This window comes from Marmota flaviventris, chromosome 9, assembly GCF_047511675.1.
Source record: "Marmota flaviventris isolate mMarFla1 chromosome 9, mMarFla1.hap1, whole genome shotgun sequence".
NCBI classification, from domain to species: Eukaryota; Metazoa; Chordata; class Mammalia; order Rodentia; family Sciuridae; genus Marmota; species Marmota flaviventris.
Genome location: NC_092506.1, coordinates 7,650,557 through 7,670,304, shown reverse-complemented (window position 1 = coordinate 7,670,304; position 19,748 = coordinate 7,650,557). Strand labels below are relative to the sequence as shown.

At 41.0% G+C, this 19,748-nt stretch overlaps 1 protein-coding gene and 1 non-coding gene across 2 annotated transcripts; one reads left to right on the top strand and one right to left on the bottom strand.

Moving 5' to 3' along the window:
• Positions 1-1,381: 1,381 nt before the first annotated feature.
• Positions 1,382-18,524, bottom strand: Majin (membrane anchored junction protein). The gene is made up of 7 exons (XM_027944798.2): positions 18,424-18,524; positions 14,450-14,495; positions 9,054-9,145; positions 7,467-7,530; positions 3,245-3,317; positions 2,045-2,153; positions 1,382-1,427 (listed from the first exon to the last, which is right to left on the bottom strand). Exons 1-7 carry the CDS (start codon positions 18,522-18,524, stop codon positions 1,382-1,384), a joined length of 531 nt encoding a protein of 176 aa, XP_027800599.1.
• Positions 12,125-12,258, top strand: LOC114100162 (small nucleolar RNA SNORA72). Its single transcript, XR_003584000.1, has one exon. It is a non-coding gene; the product is annotated as a small nucleolar RNA SNORA72 (small nucleolar RNA).
• Positions 18,525-19,748: the final 1,224 nt, after the last annotated feature.

Sequence of the window (19,748 nt, the reverse complement as noted above, 5' to 3'; positions counted from 1 at the left end):
CTCATTTTCCAAGTGAGAATGTCCCCAAGGCCACACTGTCTGCTAGTCCAGGTCATGATGGGCATTCAGATCTCCAGATTTTGGAGCTGTACCCTTTGTAGCTCTGTCAAGGAGGCCATGTTTGGGACAGTAAGGCAAGGGCTGCAAATACAATCTGAAAGGAGCTGGTGTTATCAGTGTTGCTGACCCTCAAGTCCCCACTCTATCCAGTGCCACCTCTGCTCGAGTTCTGGGCCCTCCCTCCCACAGCAACCTACCTCTTCTTTTCTCCCCACCAATGTTAGGGGTAGCCAAGCAAGGGGACATGGAGGGACCTCAACAGTCCTGCTCCTATGCTCCTACTCTCCCACACAGTGTAGCAACCCTCAGGCATGTGACAGATAATTAGCTGTTTAATGACTCCAGGTGAAAGGGCTCATTACCTCACAAGGTAGCCCATTCTCATACTGGACCCCTGCCCCACCCCGCCTTTTCTTTCTTTTTTTGTGGTACTGGGGATTGAACTCAGGGGCACTCAACCATTGAGCCACATCCCCAGCCCTGTCATACTGGACATCTCTAAGAGTTAAAAAGTGACTCTTTTGTTCTGAGCTAAAATGAGTTTCCTTAGATTTCCATCAGTTGTTTTGGTTCTCTGAGGTCACCCAAGTCTAAACTGTCCCAGACTGGCCGGTTGGTTGGAGACAGTATATGTGTAGCCTTGCCTTTACCAGGGGCCCTACCTGGACTGGCTTCCAATTAATCTGATAAACTAATTTGTGCTAACAACAAGGCACCACAGGGATAGACAGGTGGGAAGCATTTTATCTGTGGAGAGGCTATTCCTTGGGGCCCAACTTAGTTGGAAAAGAGATCCTTTCTTTTGGGGCAGCAGGGTTCCAGACAGTGAGTTTTGCACAACCTCATTCCCTAACCCCTGGCAGTGGAGCTTAAGGTTTGGAATCAGGTAAGACTCCTCCATCCAACGTCATCCTGTAGCCAGCAGCAGGGGTCCAGGGCAAGTTTCATGCATTGCTTCTCTGCATCTTGAGAGAAGTTTGTTCTCTTAATCTGCTTCACCAAATGCAATCAATAGCTCTTCATGAATAATTTATTGGCATTAGGATCTTAAGTGCTGGAGGCAAAGGACCTACACTGGAACCTCAGGGCACTGAACTTCTTATATCATAGTATTTTAGAAAGCCCCATTTTTTTCCTTGATGTCTTAACTAAAGAAAAAAAAATTATAAGGGATGAAGGACAAGAAAAACCCACAAGAGGGCTCAGATAGGGGCCATCATCCCCACAACTGAGGTGTTGCTAAGATGCAGTCGGAGGAGGAACAGCTCTGGAGGGGTTGCTGTTAGAGAGGAGCTTCTCCCTGCTGCTGAGTCTGGAAGGCTCACTGGCTGTTCTTTCTGAAGAAATATCGAAATGGGAAGACAGTGCTGCAGGAACAAGAGCAGAGTAGGCTGAGACTAGAGATCTCCTTCCCTTCTCCCCAGTTCCCATTAATGACTCATTAGCCAGGGCATTTTGCTCTGGGGAACCACTGAATGGAAATTCAGGTCCAGAACAGCATTTGAGAAGGTAGCTAAATTAATTACTCGAAGAAGGGAGAAATAAAGGAAAAAGAATTGCAAAGGGATGGCTGAACCCTAGACAGGGAGGGATTTGCTAACTGTTCTCCACAAAAAAGACTCTGAAGACAACCTAGGTTCAGAGGAAAGGATAGAAATGTTTTGGAAACTGTATTATCTGAATGGCCCCATAAAACATGAATAGTCTCTATTCAAGCAAGGTCTGTGAAGCCAGGCCTTATTCTTAGTACATTAGAATGGGGGTGAGGTGCACAAAAATGAATGAGATGGTATTAAATTCCCAGTTAGGGCCCACGTCCTCAATCTCATTTCCACAATCTATCCTGGAGATCACTGAGACACTTCTGCAAGTCATCTGTTTTTACTCTCATTTCCCCGGAAAGACTCAATGAGGCAGCTCTGGAACTAGACCACTGCTTGGATGCTGGATCTCAGTCTGATGGCAGGAAAGAAGTCCTCCTTACCTTAGAAACCCAAAGAAGCCACTGGTTCCTAGCTCTTTAGGTGGAGGTGGGTTGTTTTGCTGTAATGGTGGGACAACTGGCCCTGGCAGACTCTGTTCCTTTTTAGAACCTGTAAAGAAAACACTCAGGCAGGAAAAACATATTGGTCCATGGGCTACTTTCACGCGATTAGGAAACAGAACAGCCTCGTGCCAGGATTTCTTTAAAACCAGGTGAATTATTTGCTCTGACCTTTCCAATTTCATCTCAGCTCAATAAGATGCTAGTCTGACCTTGAAGTATTTTCAAAGCCAGGCTCCACAGATATTTACCCAGCTCAACTCCCCAGCTATCCACCACGGCTGGTATGTTTTCACAGAGAATGACAACTTGCCAAGTAACTCACTCGCATTATATCCTGCTTCTAGGATAACTACAGTCCACACTGAATCATCATGCTGGGTGAAGGATCAGCAAGTCGGAAGGGCAATACCTCCATATGCATTCCCAGGTCTTGCAGAGCCCCTGTCTGTGCCCTCAGTGTTAATACTAATATCTGAGGGGGAAGGGAGAGAGAGCTCCCCAAGATGGTTCTCCAGTTGCACAGAAAAAGGAGATACATCTCTTCCAACTTTTCCATAACACTTCCCACCTTATTCTGAAACATTTGGAGGGGCTGGGGTTGTGGCTCAGTGGCAGAGCATTTGCCTAGCATGTGAGAGGCCCTGGGTTCGATCCTTAGCACCACAATAAACAAATATAATAAAGGCATGTTGTCCATCTACAACTACAAAAAAAAATTTTAAAAAGAAACCACTTTGGAACTGCAACTTCACTATCAGAAGCAGAAGAAGGGGGCTGGGGATGGGGCTCAGTGGTAAATCACTTGCCTAGCATGTGTGAGGCACTGGGTTCAATCCTCAGCACCACATAAAACAAACAAACAAACAAATAAAATTAAGGTATTGTGTCCATCCATAACTTAAAAAAAAAAAGAAAGAAGGAAAGAAAGAAGCAGAGGAAGAGCACGCATTATTGCCTCCCTCACACCTTTGGGAGCTGGGAGGAGGATCCTGTTACTCCAAGTCAGTCCCACTGGAGGACAATCACTGGTGCCTCTAAGGGTGAGAGGAACACCACACGGAATGTGCACAAACTCAGAGCACTAGAAGGGGTAGGACATTATTAAAGGAAGGTAAATATGAACTTCCCAGAACCTACCCTGTTCCTGGGCATCAGCAGTATCAGAATCTAGGTTCGCCTGCCATTCCTGCTGGGGTTTTCTTTCCTTGTTCTGGTAAAAAGAAGACCAAGAAAAGTCCTAAGTTTTACTCCTATATGGCTGGTGATCTGACTTGCTATTTTCTGAAGAACTGATTTCACATCAGCACCGGGGCCTGGCTTCTGGCTGCCCAGGCAGGTCTGAGACTCCCTGCTATAGGACTGTCCTTTTTCATTTCAGCTCCCTAACCATTGTCTGTCTAAAACCACAAAATTTAAGAGCTGATAACAAGCCAAGCTGGGCTTACCTTACTGTTCCCTACTGTGGAGAGTTCCCACTATTACTGACACAATATCGAGGCTTCAGAAACCAGGACAACCTTACCATTACCTTGGAGAACTGTATAACTGTCAGATAAAACTGACCCATAAACCATTTGCCACAAGACAGTATGCTGAAGCTACCCCATGAGTCTCTAGACTGGCCTGGTTGCTGGGGAGGACATGAGCAGAGTGGGTGGCGGTTGTCAAGGCTTCATAGGGAGAGTGACGTCTGGATGGGGCCTGCATGGATGAGCGGGATTCTCATCTTGGGGGTGAGGATCTGGACAGTGAGAGCACAGCACTCTGGACAGGGACATGATGTAAAGGGCACAGTACCAATAAAGAGTAAACGCAATCAGCATGACTAGTGCCAGGCCCGGCAGAAACAGGTGATGGCCTTAGCAGCCAGCACAATACAGTGCAATCTTTCTCCATGTGCCACAGCCTGATAGGAATTCCTCTGCACTCTGAAGAAGACATTCTACAACCGGTTTCCAGGACCACAGCATTTCTAAGTAAACACCCTGAGAGTCAGAAACATGGTGCATATATTTTCTTTGGGAATGTGCCTGAGAGAGTCCAGCAGAGCCCATGTTCTTGAGCTGTGACACTGTGAATTCTAGAGCAGAATGGGCTCAGGGAGGCAGGCTCAGGGAAGACCTCAGGACATGCAGGACTGGCCCCCCACCCCAACCATAAACTTCAGGTTAGAACAATAGATCTTTATGAGGTGAGATTCTTCACAAACCCCTCAAATATAGTCCATAGTGGCAGCCCCCTAAGTCATATTCCCCGAAAAGTGACAGGGAACTCTAGAAAGAAAGGACATAGACCATTCTTACTTTTTCTAGACAGAGTGGTGACAGGATTTAGAGGGCCTGGCTCTGGTTTCTGGCTTGAGGAAATAATTCTTACAAGTTTGATGAAACGATGCTCTGGAGCTTAAATTTTGCTATATGGAGTAGCCCCAGTAGAGTGGCATCTATTAGGGCTGATACAGGGTCCAGAGGGCAAAGGCCTGGGGACAGAGGTAGAGTCTGCTCCAAGCCAGGGAGACAAGACTTGTGAGGACAAGACAGAGGCCTTTGTGCGCTCCTTCGTGATCTTGAGGGAGGTTTTCCCAGGCAAAGTTGTAAGAGAGAAAAAACAGCCTGAAGGAGACTGAGGGTTTCATCAGGGACCTCCAGCAGAACAGCATGCTGAACCTCTATATGTCCAGGGTTGGATCTGTTGAGAAGTGGCTTCAGTGGAGGGGGAAACAAGCTATGAGCACCAGTCCGTTTCACTTCTAGGCCATTTCTATGTTTATCCACACCCCCACTTCCACCTTTTTTTTATCCTTCCAATGTCTGGGTCTCTAGGTGTAGGGTCTGAAGGAGCAAAGGGAAGGGATCTACCTTTCCTGCTTATTCTTCCCAAAATCCAAAGCACCGTTCATGAGATAATTGTTGTATTCAGCTAAGCTCTCCCTGTGCAGGTTCCCAATGTGTTTAGGCATGCACAGGCTGCACTGGCTGAGATCCTGTACCCTAACTTCCCCCAGAGGCGAGAGAAAATATCAAGCATTGGACATAGGCACAAATTCAATTTTTCCAGCTCAACTGACTTACACTGAGAGTCACTGTGATCATTATAATTTAGGAGAAATCCTCTCCCTGGGAACAGGGTCTGTGATGGAGGCTGTCTTTGGGCTTTGAGTCAAAATCAATAAACATGCTTCTTTTACTCAGTTTTTTTCTAAACCCAGAATCAGGTTGAAAAGGTAATTATGTTGAGTAAGAAGCTGTGGGTACAGTTCTTGAGGGAGATGATGTGTCAAACTAAGAATAGGAAGGTACGAAGGGTAGGGAGTGAGGGAAACGTTCCTTTAATAATAATTATCTTGGTTGTATAAAGTGTCTTTGTTCCCCAGAGCTTCATGTACTCTTCTTGTACTTTCTCATTTCTTTCTTTTCTTTTTTTCTTTCCTTTTTCCTTTTACCTCTAGAAAGGATGGGAAGTAAAGAAGGGGGCGACTTTCTTCCCAAAGTCACTCAGTGGGCCACTTGGCTGTGGCACAACTGGGGCTTGTCCTGGACCCCCAGAGGCAGAGGGCTAGAACCCTCCCCGATACACATTATAAACTCCTGGAGAGAAGAAGCCAGGTTTTACATGTGTTTGTATGTGCTCTAGCACATAACATAATATAATATCTTGCAAACAGGAGACAGAATAATGGTTTAGAAATGTAAATTGCAGGATGAGGGTTTATATCTCAGTGTGAGACCCAGGTTCAATTCCCAGTACTGCAGAAAGGAAGAAAATTTCTTTTAAAAATGTTTTAGGGAGGGCTGGGGCTGTAGCTCAGTGGTTGAGTACTTGCCTTGCATGTGTGAGCCACTGTATTCGATCCTCAGCACCACATAAAAATAAATAAACAAAATAAAGATATTGTGTCCATCTACAACTAAAATATTAAAAAAATTTTTTAGGGAGTTGCACATCTATAATCCCAGCTACTCAAGAGGCTGAGGCAGGAGAATCACAAGTTTCAGGCCAGCCTGGGTAATGTAGCAAGAAACAGTCTCATAATAAAAAGTAAAAAGGACTGGGGCTGTAGCTTAGTGATAGAGCACCCCTGGGCGCAATCTCCAGTACTTAAAAAAAAAGAAAACGGTTTCAGGAAATTCTTGTGATCTTGAAGGTGACCTCAAAGCCTTCCATGATCCTGCTGGCCTGTCCAGTAACATTTCTGGTCCTGTGTTCTAAGCTCGAGGTGGGCTGGCTGCAGTCACCAAACACCTGCACTCTTCTCTCTCAGCCAGAGCTCTTTCAGTTCCTCTGAGCTCCTCTGGAAACCCTTCCTTCATGGTAACTTTGTGTTCTCTTTGTACCCTGTGCTTCCTTTTCCCCTGCACATGGCCTATCTATAAGTAACTATCCGCCTGGCCTGACACTGCTGGTGTTTTTAGGGGAGCACACGATATTCCTGGCACTTGGCACACAGCAGACACAATGAAAATTCGTTGAATTCATGCACATGTGCTCAATAGCTGATCATGTTATAGGTCCTAGGAAGGTGAAGGAAATGAGTTGGTAGTGTTTGGAAACTTAGGGTCAGAGCTACTTTGGACACATGAAGTGAAAAGAAAAGAGGAAAGATCTATAAGGCAGGTATAACAGCTAATAGCTATTTAAAGAGGGAAAGAAATGTAAAAAGGCACTGCTTTAGGGCTGGGGTTGTGGCTCAGTGGTAAAGTACTTGCCTCACATGTGTGAGGCACTGGGTTTGATTCTCAGCACTGCATATAAAAAATGAATAAAATAAAGTCCATCAACAACTAAAAATAATATTTTAAAAAATGGGCACTACTTTAGAGACTATTATGAGAAAAAAGCCTTGAAATGGAGGAGAAGCAGATATATGAATATTCAAATGGGGAACAGACTCCATAAGTAGAATCAAACCAAATGGTCAGGGGCCAGCACATCACTGCTTCAGAGATTTTCTCTTACCAATTTCCAATGCTGATAAATGTCTAGCTCATCTGTTAAAATTAGACATGCCCAGACTCAGACTCCAGTGTAGATGAAAGCAAAAAGTTTTCTAAAGAGAAAGTTCTACCCTGGATTCCACCTCTATTTAATACAGACCTATTTTCTTACTTCAACAGGAAAGTACAAGCAGCTGCTTTCTAAGCTGAGAAGAGAGATGTTTTAACAAAAGGATTCATCCACATGTATATTATGCAGCCACTTTGGGGATGGGTTGTGGCAAGGGGGAAATCGCTGAAAGTTGTTCTGCAGACAGTGAAACCTGAGAATGCGCTCAGTCAGTTCCATCTGCAGTAACAGGAACCTTGCCCTGCAGAAGAGCGGGAGCAGCCAGGAACCTCAAAGCCTCCATTTTGGTGCTCACCTTCCTGGTTTCCATATGGAGCTTCTTTTTGCTGCTTTCTTGACTAGAAGTCCCTATCTTGGCCCTGAGTGGGGGAAAAAGCCCAGAAAATGTTACTGGCAGTGACAACATTACCACATTCTAGCAAATGTGGCCCAAATGAATATTTCAGCAGGTTGGCTATTTTTATACCACTCCTGGCTGGCAGGAAAAATTGTGTGGCCAAATTTTCTTTGGGTGCTGTTTTAATTCACAGTAGAATCCCATTTGAGACACTTAAGGATATGAGGTTTGAAAAAGGGAAAATGTGACTGACAGTAGGTTTTTAGATTCTGAGATACTTGATTGAGCATCAAAACCCAGAGAAAGGGAAAATCTGAGGCCTCATCTCTGTGGAAAATTCATTCAAATGGAACACAGCAAAGCTTCATTCCCTCGAGTACCCTCACATCGCCCTAGGTTGGAAAGGAACTCTTAGCTCTGCTCTTCCAACGTGTACACCTGGAAGGCACAGGGCAGCTCCTTTGTGGTGTATTCTAGGAACCCACATGGTCCCAGGAAAAGAGCAACTGCTTTCTTTGAACCTGGGGGGGGGGGAAGCACTGTGGGCTGGGCAGCAAACCACACCTTGGACTATTCCAGCAGGCCTCTCTGGGATGCTAATAAGGAAGACCAAACTATCTTACAGACTCCTTTTATCCCTGAGAATTAAATGATCATAAGTAGCCTTCACAATAGCAACTTCAACATTCCACCTCATAACTGATGTACTCAACATTCCACCAACAAGTGATATGTAATAATTGATACTTCACCTAATAATTGATACTCACCCTAATAATTGATATAAACCCTTTTGCAAGCATTTATATTTCTCTCTGGACTACCTTTAAGGTTCTAAGAGCTTGCTGCTCACTAAGTAAAACAGAATAATTATATTTTATGTTATTCTCTCTTTTTGTTTTTGGATAATGTTCTGACTTCATAATTTCATGCCCTTCGACTGGGCCTTCTATAATGCTGCCATAGTAAGCATTCACTTGTAACAGGGGTTTACTTGAAACTTACATGTTTTTTTTTTTTTCTTTTTCCCCAATTTTCTTCTCCCTGATCTTCTCCTTCCTGATCTCTCCTCCCTAATCTCATTTTTTCTGAGTCACCTCTTTAAAAGTCCCCTGTTCCTGAGGATGGGCAGAATCACAGCCTTTGGAAGAGGAAATCCCCTGTGTTTCTCTTTTGTTAACAAAGCAATAAACCTTCTTTTTCCTTTTTCTCAAGACCTTGTTTTCATTATTGGATTGGTGTCAAGGACGAGGACCAAGCTTTTGGTTATATACTGACTGCATTGTAGTCAGTTCTACAGATCCAATTGTATTTCCTCTCAGCCTTCATCTTGGACAGAACAATTCTACTTTACTGAGAAAGGGAATGCGTTCAAATTACATCATAAATATCAACTCGCTTCCTTTCCTTAGCCCACTCACTGGAATAGGCAGGTACTATTGAAACCTCCCAAAAGAAAGTGATTTGCCCAAGAACAGAACCCACTACAGCCCAGGTGGCAAAGCCTGCCTAGGAGGAGTCAGCCTCCCAGACCCTGCCACTGACCTGTGCAGCCCTGTCCTGCTGGGGGAGCTTGGCTCTTCCACAAGTCCTCGTTTCCTCATGGAGGCTCCTGCTGCTCTCTTCTCAGTTAGAAGCTTCAGGGAAGAACCAGATTTCTGTGAGCCTCCTTTTCCAGAGTGTCTCACATTCAAGAGGGTATCATGGAAGGGCACTCCCCATCTTTTTTTTTTTTTTTTTTTTTTATTTTTTATTTGGACACAATGCACCTTTATTTTATTTATTTTTATGTGGGTGCTGAGGATCAAACCCAGCACCCTGCATGTGCTAGACAAACGCTCTACTGCTGAGCCACAACTCCAGGCCCAGGAGGTCCCCATCTTTAACTTGCCAAAGGCAACTTTATTTTTTTGACAATGCTGGGGATGGAACCCAGGGCTGCATGTTAGGCAAGTGCTCTACCACTGAGCTATAGTTTCAGCCTTCAAAGGCAACTTTTATCAACAGCTTTGTAGCAAAGATAGATAGATGTTCTGTTAGAGACATGGTCTCTGAAATCTAGCCAAGGGGACATATAGGGTCTCCTGCCTACAATTCTGATGGGACCCAGGCAGTGACCAATCAGCAAAGTCTGAGGAAGTCAAAAGCAGCACTTTGGGGAAAATGGGAGGTGATTAGAGTGATTTTAATTTTATACAAAAAGGGCAAACTTACCAATCCAAGAGGAGTGTCATTTATTGGTTTCCCTACAATAGGAAATTTAAATGTCATAATGGATCAAAACTTGTTTTGCCTAAATTTCTGGCTACTATTTATTTCTCAGAATTGGCCCCAGACAAAACCTCCCCATGTACCCTTCTCCCTTCCACCTGGTACCACTTTCCCTAGAAACAGTATCTTCAAATTCTCATCCTCCACTACTCCAGAAGGATTGTCATCTACAAGTTGAAATGGGTTTGATTCACATTATATTTTAAAGATATATCACTTAAAAGGGGATAATCCTCATTATAAAAGAAAAACTGTGACTTTAGGCATCAATGACAAATGAATTAGAGAGATACTTGAAGCAAGGCCTTTGCACCCTTTTTAAAACACACTAGCACGTGTTTTCTTGTCCCTTAATAAATAAAATTAGCCATGGCCCTCAGAGATTAAAAACTGGGAGATACCTTTAAGACATCACTAAGGTGAGTCACTGGATACTCAAAAGTTAAGAAAGTGTTTATAGAAGACTTACCTTCTATTGAGTCTGACTTTGTATATTCCACCTATCAGTATTTATATCGTCAATCTTTTTAACAACTCGTGAAGTGGTACTAGTATTTTTCTTCACCATTTCACAAAGGAGGCACAGAAAGACTAATTGATCAAAGGTCATACAGCTATTAAGTATCAAAAGCCATGGATCTGAACCAGGCTTTGGAGAACGTGATCCTGGCTTCTTCAAGGCAGTTGGGGCCCAGTCTGGCAGACCCTTTCACCATATTCAGCTTGTACTGCTAATGGCTTTCTTCTCTGCCACCCTCAGTCCTCTCATGCTACTTACCAGGTGACAGGTTTTCTTGAAACCATTTCATCTCCACATATAGAGTGAAAACAAAAGGGTAGGGGATCAAGATGATTTCTCCATGTTTGAATTTCAGGTGGGAAACTCTCTCCCACTTGCTTTTATCTGGGAAATGGTGCTAAGGAGTGAGGACAGATGACAGCTGCATTCCCTGAGGACTACTTTAGGGACTAGATTCCCCACCCCTTTCCATGACCCACCCTCCAAACTGCATATGATTCTATTGTTTCCACTGGAATCTACAATGGGAGCTATAGCTCATGATAGCCAGAAAAGAAAGGATACAGGGAAACACAATGAAGTGTTCTGTAACAAAGGGCTGCAGATTGTCCAAGTTTCCCAAGACTGCACGGATGGAATCCTGAAAAAGATATGTGAAATGACTTCAATACTGTCAAATCTCATCCAATCTTTCCATTTATATTTTTCACTGCTTCTCACATACCCTGTCTTCTAACAAAACTGAACTATTTTCTATTCCCTAAATGTGCCTTCTGTCTCTCCACTTCTGTCCTTTTCCTGTTCCCTCTGCCTGAAATGGGCTCTCTACCCATCAGTACACCTGTCCATATCCTACCTTTCTTGTAAGGTATAGTTCAAAAGTTATCTCCTCCAGAAAGCTTTCTCAAGTTGTAATTAACTGTTGTCCCAAACTTCACAGTAATTAGCCTGGGGCCTCTATTACATTTCACATACATCATACACACATTTTATTTTCCTTAAGGGAGATCTAATTGAAGTTGAATACACAACTGATTTATCTTAGCATCCCTTCTCCGGTGTCTACCATAGGAGGTGATGCAGAACAAGTTCTTAACAAATGGATATGCAAATGAATAATACCAATATTTATCAATATATAGTTATTTTGCTTCTGCTTAAATCAAACCTTTTCTTCTACTCTCTTTAAATCTTAATTGATTAGTTTCTAGTTAATGGTGATTATTAGTTTATGCTAATTAAACACTTGGATATTATAAAAAGACTGCTGGATTTCTACAGGAAAAAAGTGAATTTTAGTTCCAGCTCTGTCATTTCACCTCTCCAAACCTCATTTTCCTCCTGTTTGGGCTCTCAGAAGTAAGAAACTGTGTCATTGGCTGGGCTCAGTAATGCACACATATAATCCCAGTGACTTGGGAGGCTGAGGCAGAAGGCTCACAAGTTCAAAGCCAGCCTCAGCAACTTAGCAAGGCTCTAAGCAACTTAGTGAGACCCTGCCTCAAAAAATATATATATATAAAAGACTCGGGATGTGGCTCAGTGGTTAAGTGCCCCTGGATTCAATCTCTGGTACCCCCTCATCCCCCAAAAGAAAGAAACTGTTGTTGTTTATCTTTGTATTCTCTGTAGGAGCATGGTGTCTTGCTTATAACAGCTAATTTTATTCAATAATTACTATGGCAAGTGATTGTTTATATATATGTATCAACTTAACACTCATAAACTCTCTATGAGATAGGCAGCTCTATTATTCCCATTTTGCAGATAAAGAAACAGAGATAAAGAGAGGTGAAAAACACTTATTCAAGATTTACCAGTTGGTCTGCGAATATTCTCGCTGTTCTGATTTTTGTAATAATCAGGGCAGGCTAAACATTCGCTATATTAAGGCCATGCATGGTGTCCCCAGACCTAGTTCTTTCCCGGGGCCTGGTTTTATAAGTGCTGGTGATAAACCCAATCTGATTTACAATATGATCATTTTGTATGACCATACTATGACTATGATTCTACATTATCTTGATCCACCTTTTGAAAAATGATAGTACAGCTAGTGGGGTAACTTGCAAATAATCAATACTAAGTTGCAGACTTGTCTAAAAGAACATGTAAACAAAATACAGAAATTTTCTTACTACCAGTTGCCATTAAATGTATTGTAAAATTACTGTTTTTATTTTCTAGGTGATTCTGATATCATTAGAAGCATACCAGAACAGACTGGTGAAAAGTAAAATGTGTAAAATTTTTCTTTAATAAAACTTGGCAGAGTGTGTTTTAAAAACAAACAAACAAAAAAAAGATTTCGCCAGTTGGAAATGATGGAGCCAGGATCTAAGCCCAAGCAGCAGGGCTTCAGAGCTCACACTCTTAACCATTAGACTAGATCACCTCTCAATAAATATTCGTTGACAATAAATAAATGAATGTAAGACAATGATAACACTGCCCCCAAACTAATGAAAGTAAGACAAAGAGAAGATGTAAAAAGCACCTTGAAAAAAAGTGTTTTGTTTTACGTTTTTTAGTTGTTCTTTTATTTGACAATAGATGACAATAGATCTTTTATTTATTTATATGTGGTGCTAAAGGATCAAACCCAGGGCCTCACCATGCCAGGCAAGTGCTGTACCACTAAGCCACAACTTCAGCCCCCTGAAATTCTTTTTTTTTTTTTTTTTTAAAGAGAGAGCGAGAGAGCAAGAGAGAGAGAGAGAGAGAGAGAGAGAGAGAATTTGTAATATTTATTTTTTAGTTTTCGGCAGACACAACATCTTTATTTGTATGTGGTGCTGAGGATCGAACCCAGGCCGCACGTATGCCAGGCGAGCGCACTACCACTTGAGCTACATCTCCAGCCCCCCCTGAAATTCTTAATACAATATAGAAATATATGTAAATACTCTCTGGCTACTACTTATAGGGCTACTGGTAGGCACTGCATACATCTATTCCTAATCCTTACCACAATCGTGAAAATAGGCATCACTTATTAACCTTATTTGATAGGTAAGGGAACAGACTTAGAAAGAGTAAGTAACTTGCCTCAAGTCACATACCTATGTTTGAATAGAACAACTAGATTTCAAATTCAGGTTCTCAAGTCTGTGCTCCCTCCACCCACTATGCTGTCTTGAGCTTTTCTCTGTCCAAATTAATTGAAGCAAAGTAACATAAAGTTTGCTCTGCTCAGAATTTTAAAAAGCAGAAAAATTTCACGGTTCTATATGGAAATAACTGTTATTTATAATGATGTCCTTGAGGCCTTGTAAAATCCTAATGTATCTTTTAACATGTAGCTTGAGAGCCACAGGAACTTTTAAGGCTATGACTTAAAGATATGCTTTCTTGGAGTTCTGTGGTAAAGTGCATTTAATAAATTATAATTCTTTGCAATGTGGAAGTACATCTTAGTAAGTCACTTGTCCTAAATCCCTGAGTTGTGAAGTTAGAAGAGGATAAATGAGTTCTGACCTCTTGTTTTACAGATGAGGCAATTGGAATCCAGATTGGCAAATGATCTGCCAAGGGTCACACACTAATAAAGTGTGACTAAACCAGGACTAGACTCTAAAGCCCCCAGAATTCCAACTCATCCAATGCTTTCACCAATTTACAAAACTGCCCACCTGCTCAGTTGTCTTTTGGCTGGAAAGCCTAAAACTAGAGGAGCTGGGTAGAAAAGGAATGAAAATGAAATGGGAATAAAGCAACTGCAAATGTTTCTAATTAAAATAAAGACAGCAACCTTATCTATGTATTTACAGTTGAATTTCCTGGACGTCAAGTACCAGGCAGTGGTTGGGATGAGGTTTCCCAGAGTCCTGGAAGGTGGCAGGGCTCCTGAAGTCTTCTATGTGCCAGCCCCCACAAAAGGGTGTGTGTGTGTCTGGGAACTCTGGTGGAAACAAAGTAACTCTCAGCCTCAAAGGTGCTGACAATTCAACTAGAATTGAGAAAGGATATGGGCTTTAAATTTTCCTAGAAAAACAGTAAAGTTTCTTTGCAGAGGAAACGTAGGAGGAGAAGCCAAGTTACCAAGTGGAGTTTGTGACTCAGTTTGTAGGAAATAATTAGAAGTCTGGATGTGGATGTATCCTTGGCGGAAAGAATAACTTTCCCAGAAGTTGTCTGCTTCTTTCCTCACCTCCAGCTCCTGGATGATGACGTCCTTATTTTCTATCTCTTCTCCTCTAGAAGGTAAACAGATAAATGATGACTAACAAGGAAAGCTCTGGCAAGAACAGATTTTGGTCTACTCTTTAAATAGCTGAAGAGACATGAGTATATAACAGTTGTGTGTGCTGAGGCTGTTGCTCAGGGGGAAGAAATGATCACCTAGGTGGTGTGGTCTGAGCATGGTAAAAAGTACCAAAATGTCTTCTCGGTTGACCTGCCAAGATCTGAAATCCCTGCTGTGACAGCTAATAATTCATTAGTCCAGTTGCCCTCCAAGTGTGGTTTGGGGGGACCTTAGGGGTCCTCAAAAACTTTTTGAGGCGTGTCTAAGAGCAAATCTACTTTTATACTACTACTAAAATGTTATTTGCCTTTACAATTTTTCATTCGTACATTAATGCAAAAGCAACAATGACAAAACTGCTGGTGCCTTGGCACAAATCTAGCTAACTGCACTAAGCTGTACCAGCAATCACAGTAATTATTACTGCCTCATGGGAGAAAAAAATCCAGTTTCATATAATACCCTTGAGAAAGCAATAAAAAATAATTATAGAAAACCTCAACCCTTGACTACATCTCTTTTTTTATCTTCAAACTTTTTTTTTTTTTTAAAGAGAGAGTGAGAGAGATAGAGGTAGAGAGAGAGAGAATTTTTTAATATTTATTTTTTAGTATTTGGCGGACACAACATCTTTGTTTGTATGTGGTGCTGAGGATCGAACCCGGGCCGCACGCATGCCAGGCGAGCGCGCTACCGCTTGAGCCACATCCCAGCCCCTATCTTCAAACTTATATAAATTTATTTTAGCTGATATATAAAAACAAAAATTGTACTTATTTATGGGGTTCCATGTGACATTTTGATACATGTATGGGTTGTACAGTGTTTAAATCAGAGTAAACATATCCATCTCTTCATTTATCATTTATTTATAGAGAAAACATTCAAAATAACTTCTTTTAGCTTTTTGACATACACAGTACATGACAGTATCTTTTAAAACATGTTATGTGATAACACAGGAAGTATGCAGAAAGTTTTTCTTTTGCTTACCAGAATATACCAGGTTCAATATATAATGGCTGACTTGAGGAAAAGCACTCATGTGATTCTTTAAGTTGTCAAACTGAATGAGCTGCTTTTTCCATGAAATTATATTTTACTTGAATGATCAGCTAACAAACAAACTATGGTTGTTATTCAGACTTGGGAGTTTGATAGACATTTTCTCAAAAATGAATAAAGTGAGTATGTCAACTCAAGGGAAACAACTGACAGTATTTGTTGTCAATGGTATATCTGGGGCTCTCAAGAGAAATTTTGAATTTTGGAAAACTTCTATTCACCATTGTAAGTTTGACAGTGTCAATCTGATAAGATTGGTAGTGACATTAATTTTTTTTATATTACATAATGAAACGTGTCAACTTTTAGAAGATCTGAGGAGGTCGGTGAATCAAAACTTTCTAGGGGCCGGGGTTGTGGTTCAGCGGTAGAGCACTTGCCTTGCTTGCGCAAGGCACTGGGTTTGATCCCCAGCACAACAGAAAAATAAACAAATAAAATAAAGCTATTATGTCCATGTAAAACTAAAAAAATATTTTAAAAAATACCAAATGACCAATGGAATTCATCATATTACAATATCATGCTAAATACAACATTCATTAAAAAAACAAAAACAAGATAGGCCAATGGATTTTAACATAAGAGTTCAAAAAGTTCACTGTTATAATTTCAGATTTCACATTGCAACTAACATTAGGGGGAAAAATACCCTACCATTTGAAAAAACCACAAACTACCACTTGTCCATGTTTTTGTTTTTGTTTTGTGATGCTGGGGATGGAACCCAGAGCCCTGTGCATGCTATATACCCCAACTCAATCAAGTTTAGATGTAGGATCAAAGAAGAATATCTATGATGATTTGAAAGGGCTATTATTATGTTTCTACCTACCTTTCCCAACTACAAATTTATGAGTTGGTCTTTTTTTTTTTAAATATCAACAAAAACAAAAACAATGCAACAGACTGAATGTGGAAGTAGATATGGTAATGCAGCTAACAGTCTCAGACACTAATATATTTGCAGAAATGTAAAATGATGCCAATCTTCTCACCATTTTTTTTTCACTTTAGAAAATATTTTAAAATAAAAACACATGAAAACTTCATGGATATATCATTTTAAAATTAATACATTTAACAAATTTACCATTTGTTCATTTTGAAGCATATAACTCACTGGTATCACTTCTACAATGTGGTATTGTAACAGTGGTCCATTTTATGCTTTGAATATAGTCCCTGCTGCCCTGCCCCTGCAATTTATTTTAAAAATAGACATTTCTTTCTCTTCCTCTCTCCCCTCTCCTCCCTAATCTCTCCTCCTCCCTAATCTCAAGGGAGATAAGATTACCTTTTTCCCCATCCCAAGTAGAGTTATCTGTCCCAGAGTACACACCCACCACAGGAATGAAGTAATCCAGATTTGGGGGATGGCACCAGAAGATATCAGAAATGACTATCTCCCAAATTAACAAGTGAATTACAACTCCCACAGAGAACGTGTGGAATATAACCTTTGAGTCACCTCTTTAAAAGCCCCCTGTACCTGCTGATGGGCAGAATCACAACCTTTGGGACAGGAGTCCCTGCGTTTCTCCTTTACTAGCAAAGCAATAAATCTTCTTCTTCCTTTTTCTCAAAACTGTATCCTTGGGACTGGGATTGTGGCTCAGTGGTAGAGCGCTTGCTTAGCATGCGTGAGGCACTGGGTTCGATCTTCAGCACCACATAAAAATAAAATAAAGGTATTGTGTCCACCTACATCTGGAGAATAAATGTTTTAAAAAAATGTATCCTTGTTATTGGATTGGCACTGGGGACAAAGATTGAGCTTTCGGAAACAGTATGACCATCACTACTATTTCCAAAATTTTCTATCATCCCAAGCAGAAACACTGCTTAAGCATTAAGTCTCCATTCTTCCCTCCTCTCAGCCCCCATGTCCTCTAATCTACTTTCTGTCTCTGAATTTCCATTTCATACAAATGGAATCATACAATATTTGTCCTTTTGTGATTGACTTTTTTTTCACTTAACATATGCTTCAAAAAATTATCCTCCTTATACGTATATCACAACTTCATTCTTTTTTGCAATTTCTTTTTATGGACTACAGATAATCCATTGTGCATATATACCATTTTTTTATTCATTTATTCACTGATGGACACTTGGGTTGTTTCCACCTTCTGGCTACTGTGACCAATGCTGCTATGAGCATCATTGTACAAGTTATCCGAGTCTCTGTTTTCAATTCTAGGAATATAATTGCTGGTCATATGGTAATTATGTTTTAAATTTTTGATAAACTGCCAATCTGTTTTCTATAGCAGCTGCACCATTTTACATTCCCACCAGCAATTTACAAGGGTTCCAAATTTCTTCACATCTTTGCCAACAGTGTTACCTTCTGCTTTTTTTTTTTTTTTTTTTTCCAGCCATGCTGGCAGGTATATTGTGGTTTTGATATGTATTTCCCTACTGATTAATGATATTGGGTATCTTTTCATAAGCTGCTGGCCATTTGTATATCTTCTTTGGAGAAATGCCTATTCAAGCCCATTGTCTGTTTTCTAGTTGGATTGTTTATTTTTCTGTTGTTTAGTTGTAAGTGTTCTCTATATATTTTGAATATTAAACCCTAATCAGATATACGATTTGCAAATATTTTTTTCCATGCTGTGGGTTGCCTTTTACTCAGTTAGGTACTTTTTATTAGATCCAAACCATAACAGAGAATCCTATAATATGCTAATCCAACAACTGGACGGCAGTCTCCTGAACAGAATGAAGACAAAGAGGGGATGAGCCTGGAAGAATATACTAATTTGGGCTTACACAGGCTAACCTCCTATCTTGAAAATTACCTGATGCTGTTGCCATATCTGATTTTGAATTTGTACACGTTGGGTCCTGCGTGAAGAAACCTCGTCTCTGGAAATGGGTAGGTAAAAGGTTTTAAACTCATTGCTTCCAAATGGTAGCCTAAATGAAGTAGAAATATTAGAGAATTATTAAAAGGGAAAATATTGTTCCTTGCATATGGGAAAGGGAGCTTATTCAATCTGTAGTATCTCTTCTCAAGTAAAATGCCCAACACTTAGTACCATTGCCCTTGTACCAGGCTCAGGTCTGCTATTAGTTATTGGGACCATTCTCCTACCCACATGGGGAAAATTCATGGTGTGTTGGGATATCTCTGCTTGAAGGCAAAAGACCAGAATGCAAGTTTTGTTGTTTATCTTATGACCTTGTGCAAACTACTTCTCTTCCATAGACTAATGATGCTAACATCTGCCTTGATTATTCACAAAGTTATGGTTACAATGAAACATTTCTCCCAAATATTTCTCGAATCTATTATCCTTCCCTATTCCCACTTCTCCTGGAACCTAGGTGAGTATGAAGAGGCTCAAGTTAAATAATGAGACAATTCAGAGGATACATCAATAATAGGCATAATGAGGAGGACCTCTGCCATTAATTTGAGATGAAATTAAGGAATCAGCACAGCTCCCTGACACAGCCAATGCAATAGATAAGGATGTACACACTAAGGTTTCCCTGTCTTGTAAGAAATCCCTGCCTCTCAATTATTCTTCCTCTCTATCATTTGTGAGGCTTCCCTAAGCCCCAAGAGTGCCTACTATACCCCTAGCACTACTACTTTTATTTTTCTAATTCCAGAATCTCTGACCACCTAAGTTAAATTCCACAGGGAACTCAGTAAAGGGGTAAGATGATATGGGGAGGATGGCACGCTGCTTCTCCAAGAAGGCATCTGCATGTGCTCAAAGGTACACTATGATTTTTGTCACTAGGGCTTTGTTGTGACACTTTATAGAGATAATAAACCTTGCATTCCTTTTGTCTCTTCATATGGAAATTTAAATAATGAGTAGAGAAAGAGGTCTGGAATTCTAAAGGATCAAAGCTACCTGTATACAACACAAGGTATTGATTTCAGAGAGAGCTGAGATAGAGTAAACAGAATAGGTACAATGTAAGATGAATCTGAGTTTGAATCTCAGATCCAGTGACCCCTTTAATTTCTCTGAGCCTTGGTTTTCTTACACAACAACAAACAACAATGACTTTTTTTCTTTTTTTTTTAAAGTCAGGGGTTCACTATATTGTCCAGGCTGCCCTGAACTCCCTGGGCTCAAGCAATCCTCACACCTCAGCCTCCCAA

What these genes read in the sequence shown, in the direction of transcription:
- Majin (XM_027944798.2), bottom strand. Translation starts at nt 18,524, where the DNA reads ATGAGTTTAAAACCTTTTACCTACCCATTTCCAGAGACGAGGTTTCTT. An exon ending in AGATATGGCAACAGCATCAG is followed by an intron (nt 14,496 to 18,423) that starts GTAATTTTCAAG and finishes TTTACCTTCTAG; the next exon opens with AGGAGAAGAGATAGAAAATA. An exon ending in TCCATATGGAAACCAGGAAG is followed by an intron (nt 3,318 to 7,466) that starts GTGAGCACCAAA and finishes TCTTTTTACCAG; the next exon opens with AACAAGGAAAGAAAACCCCA.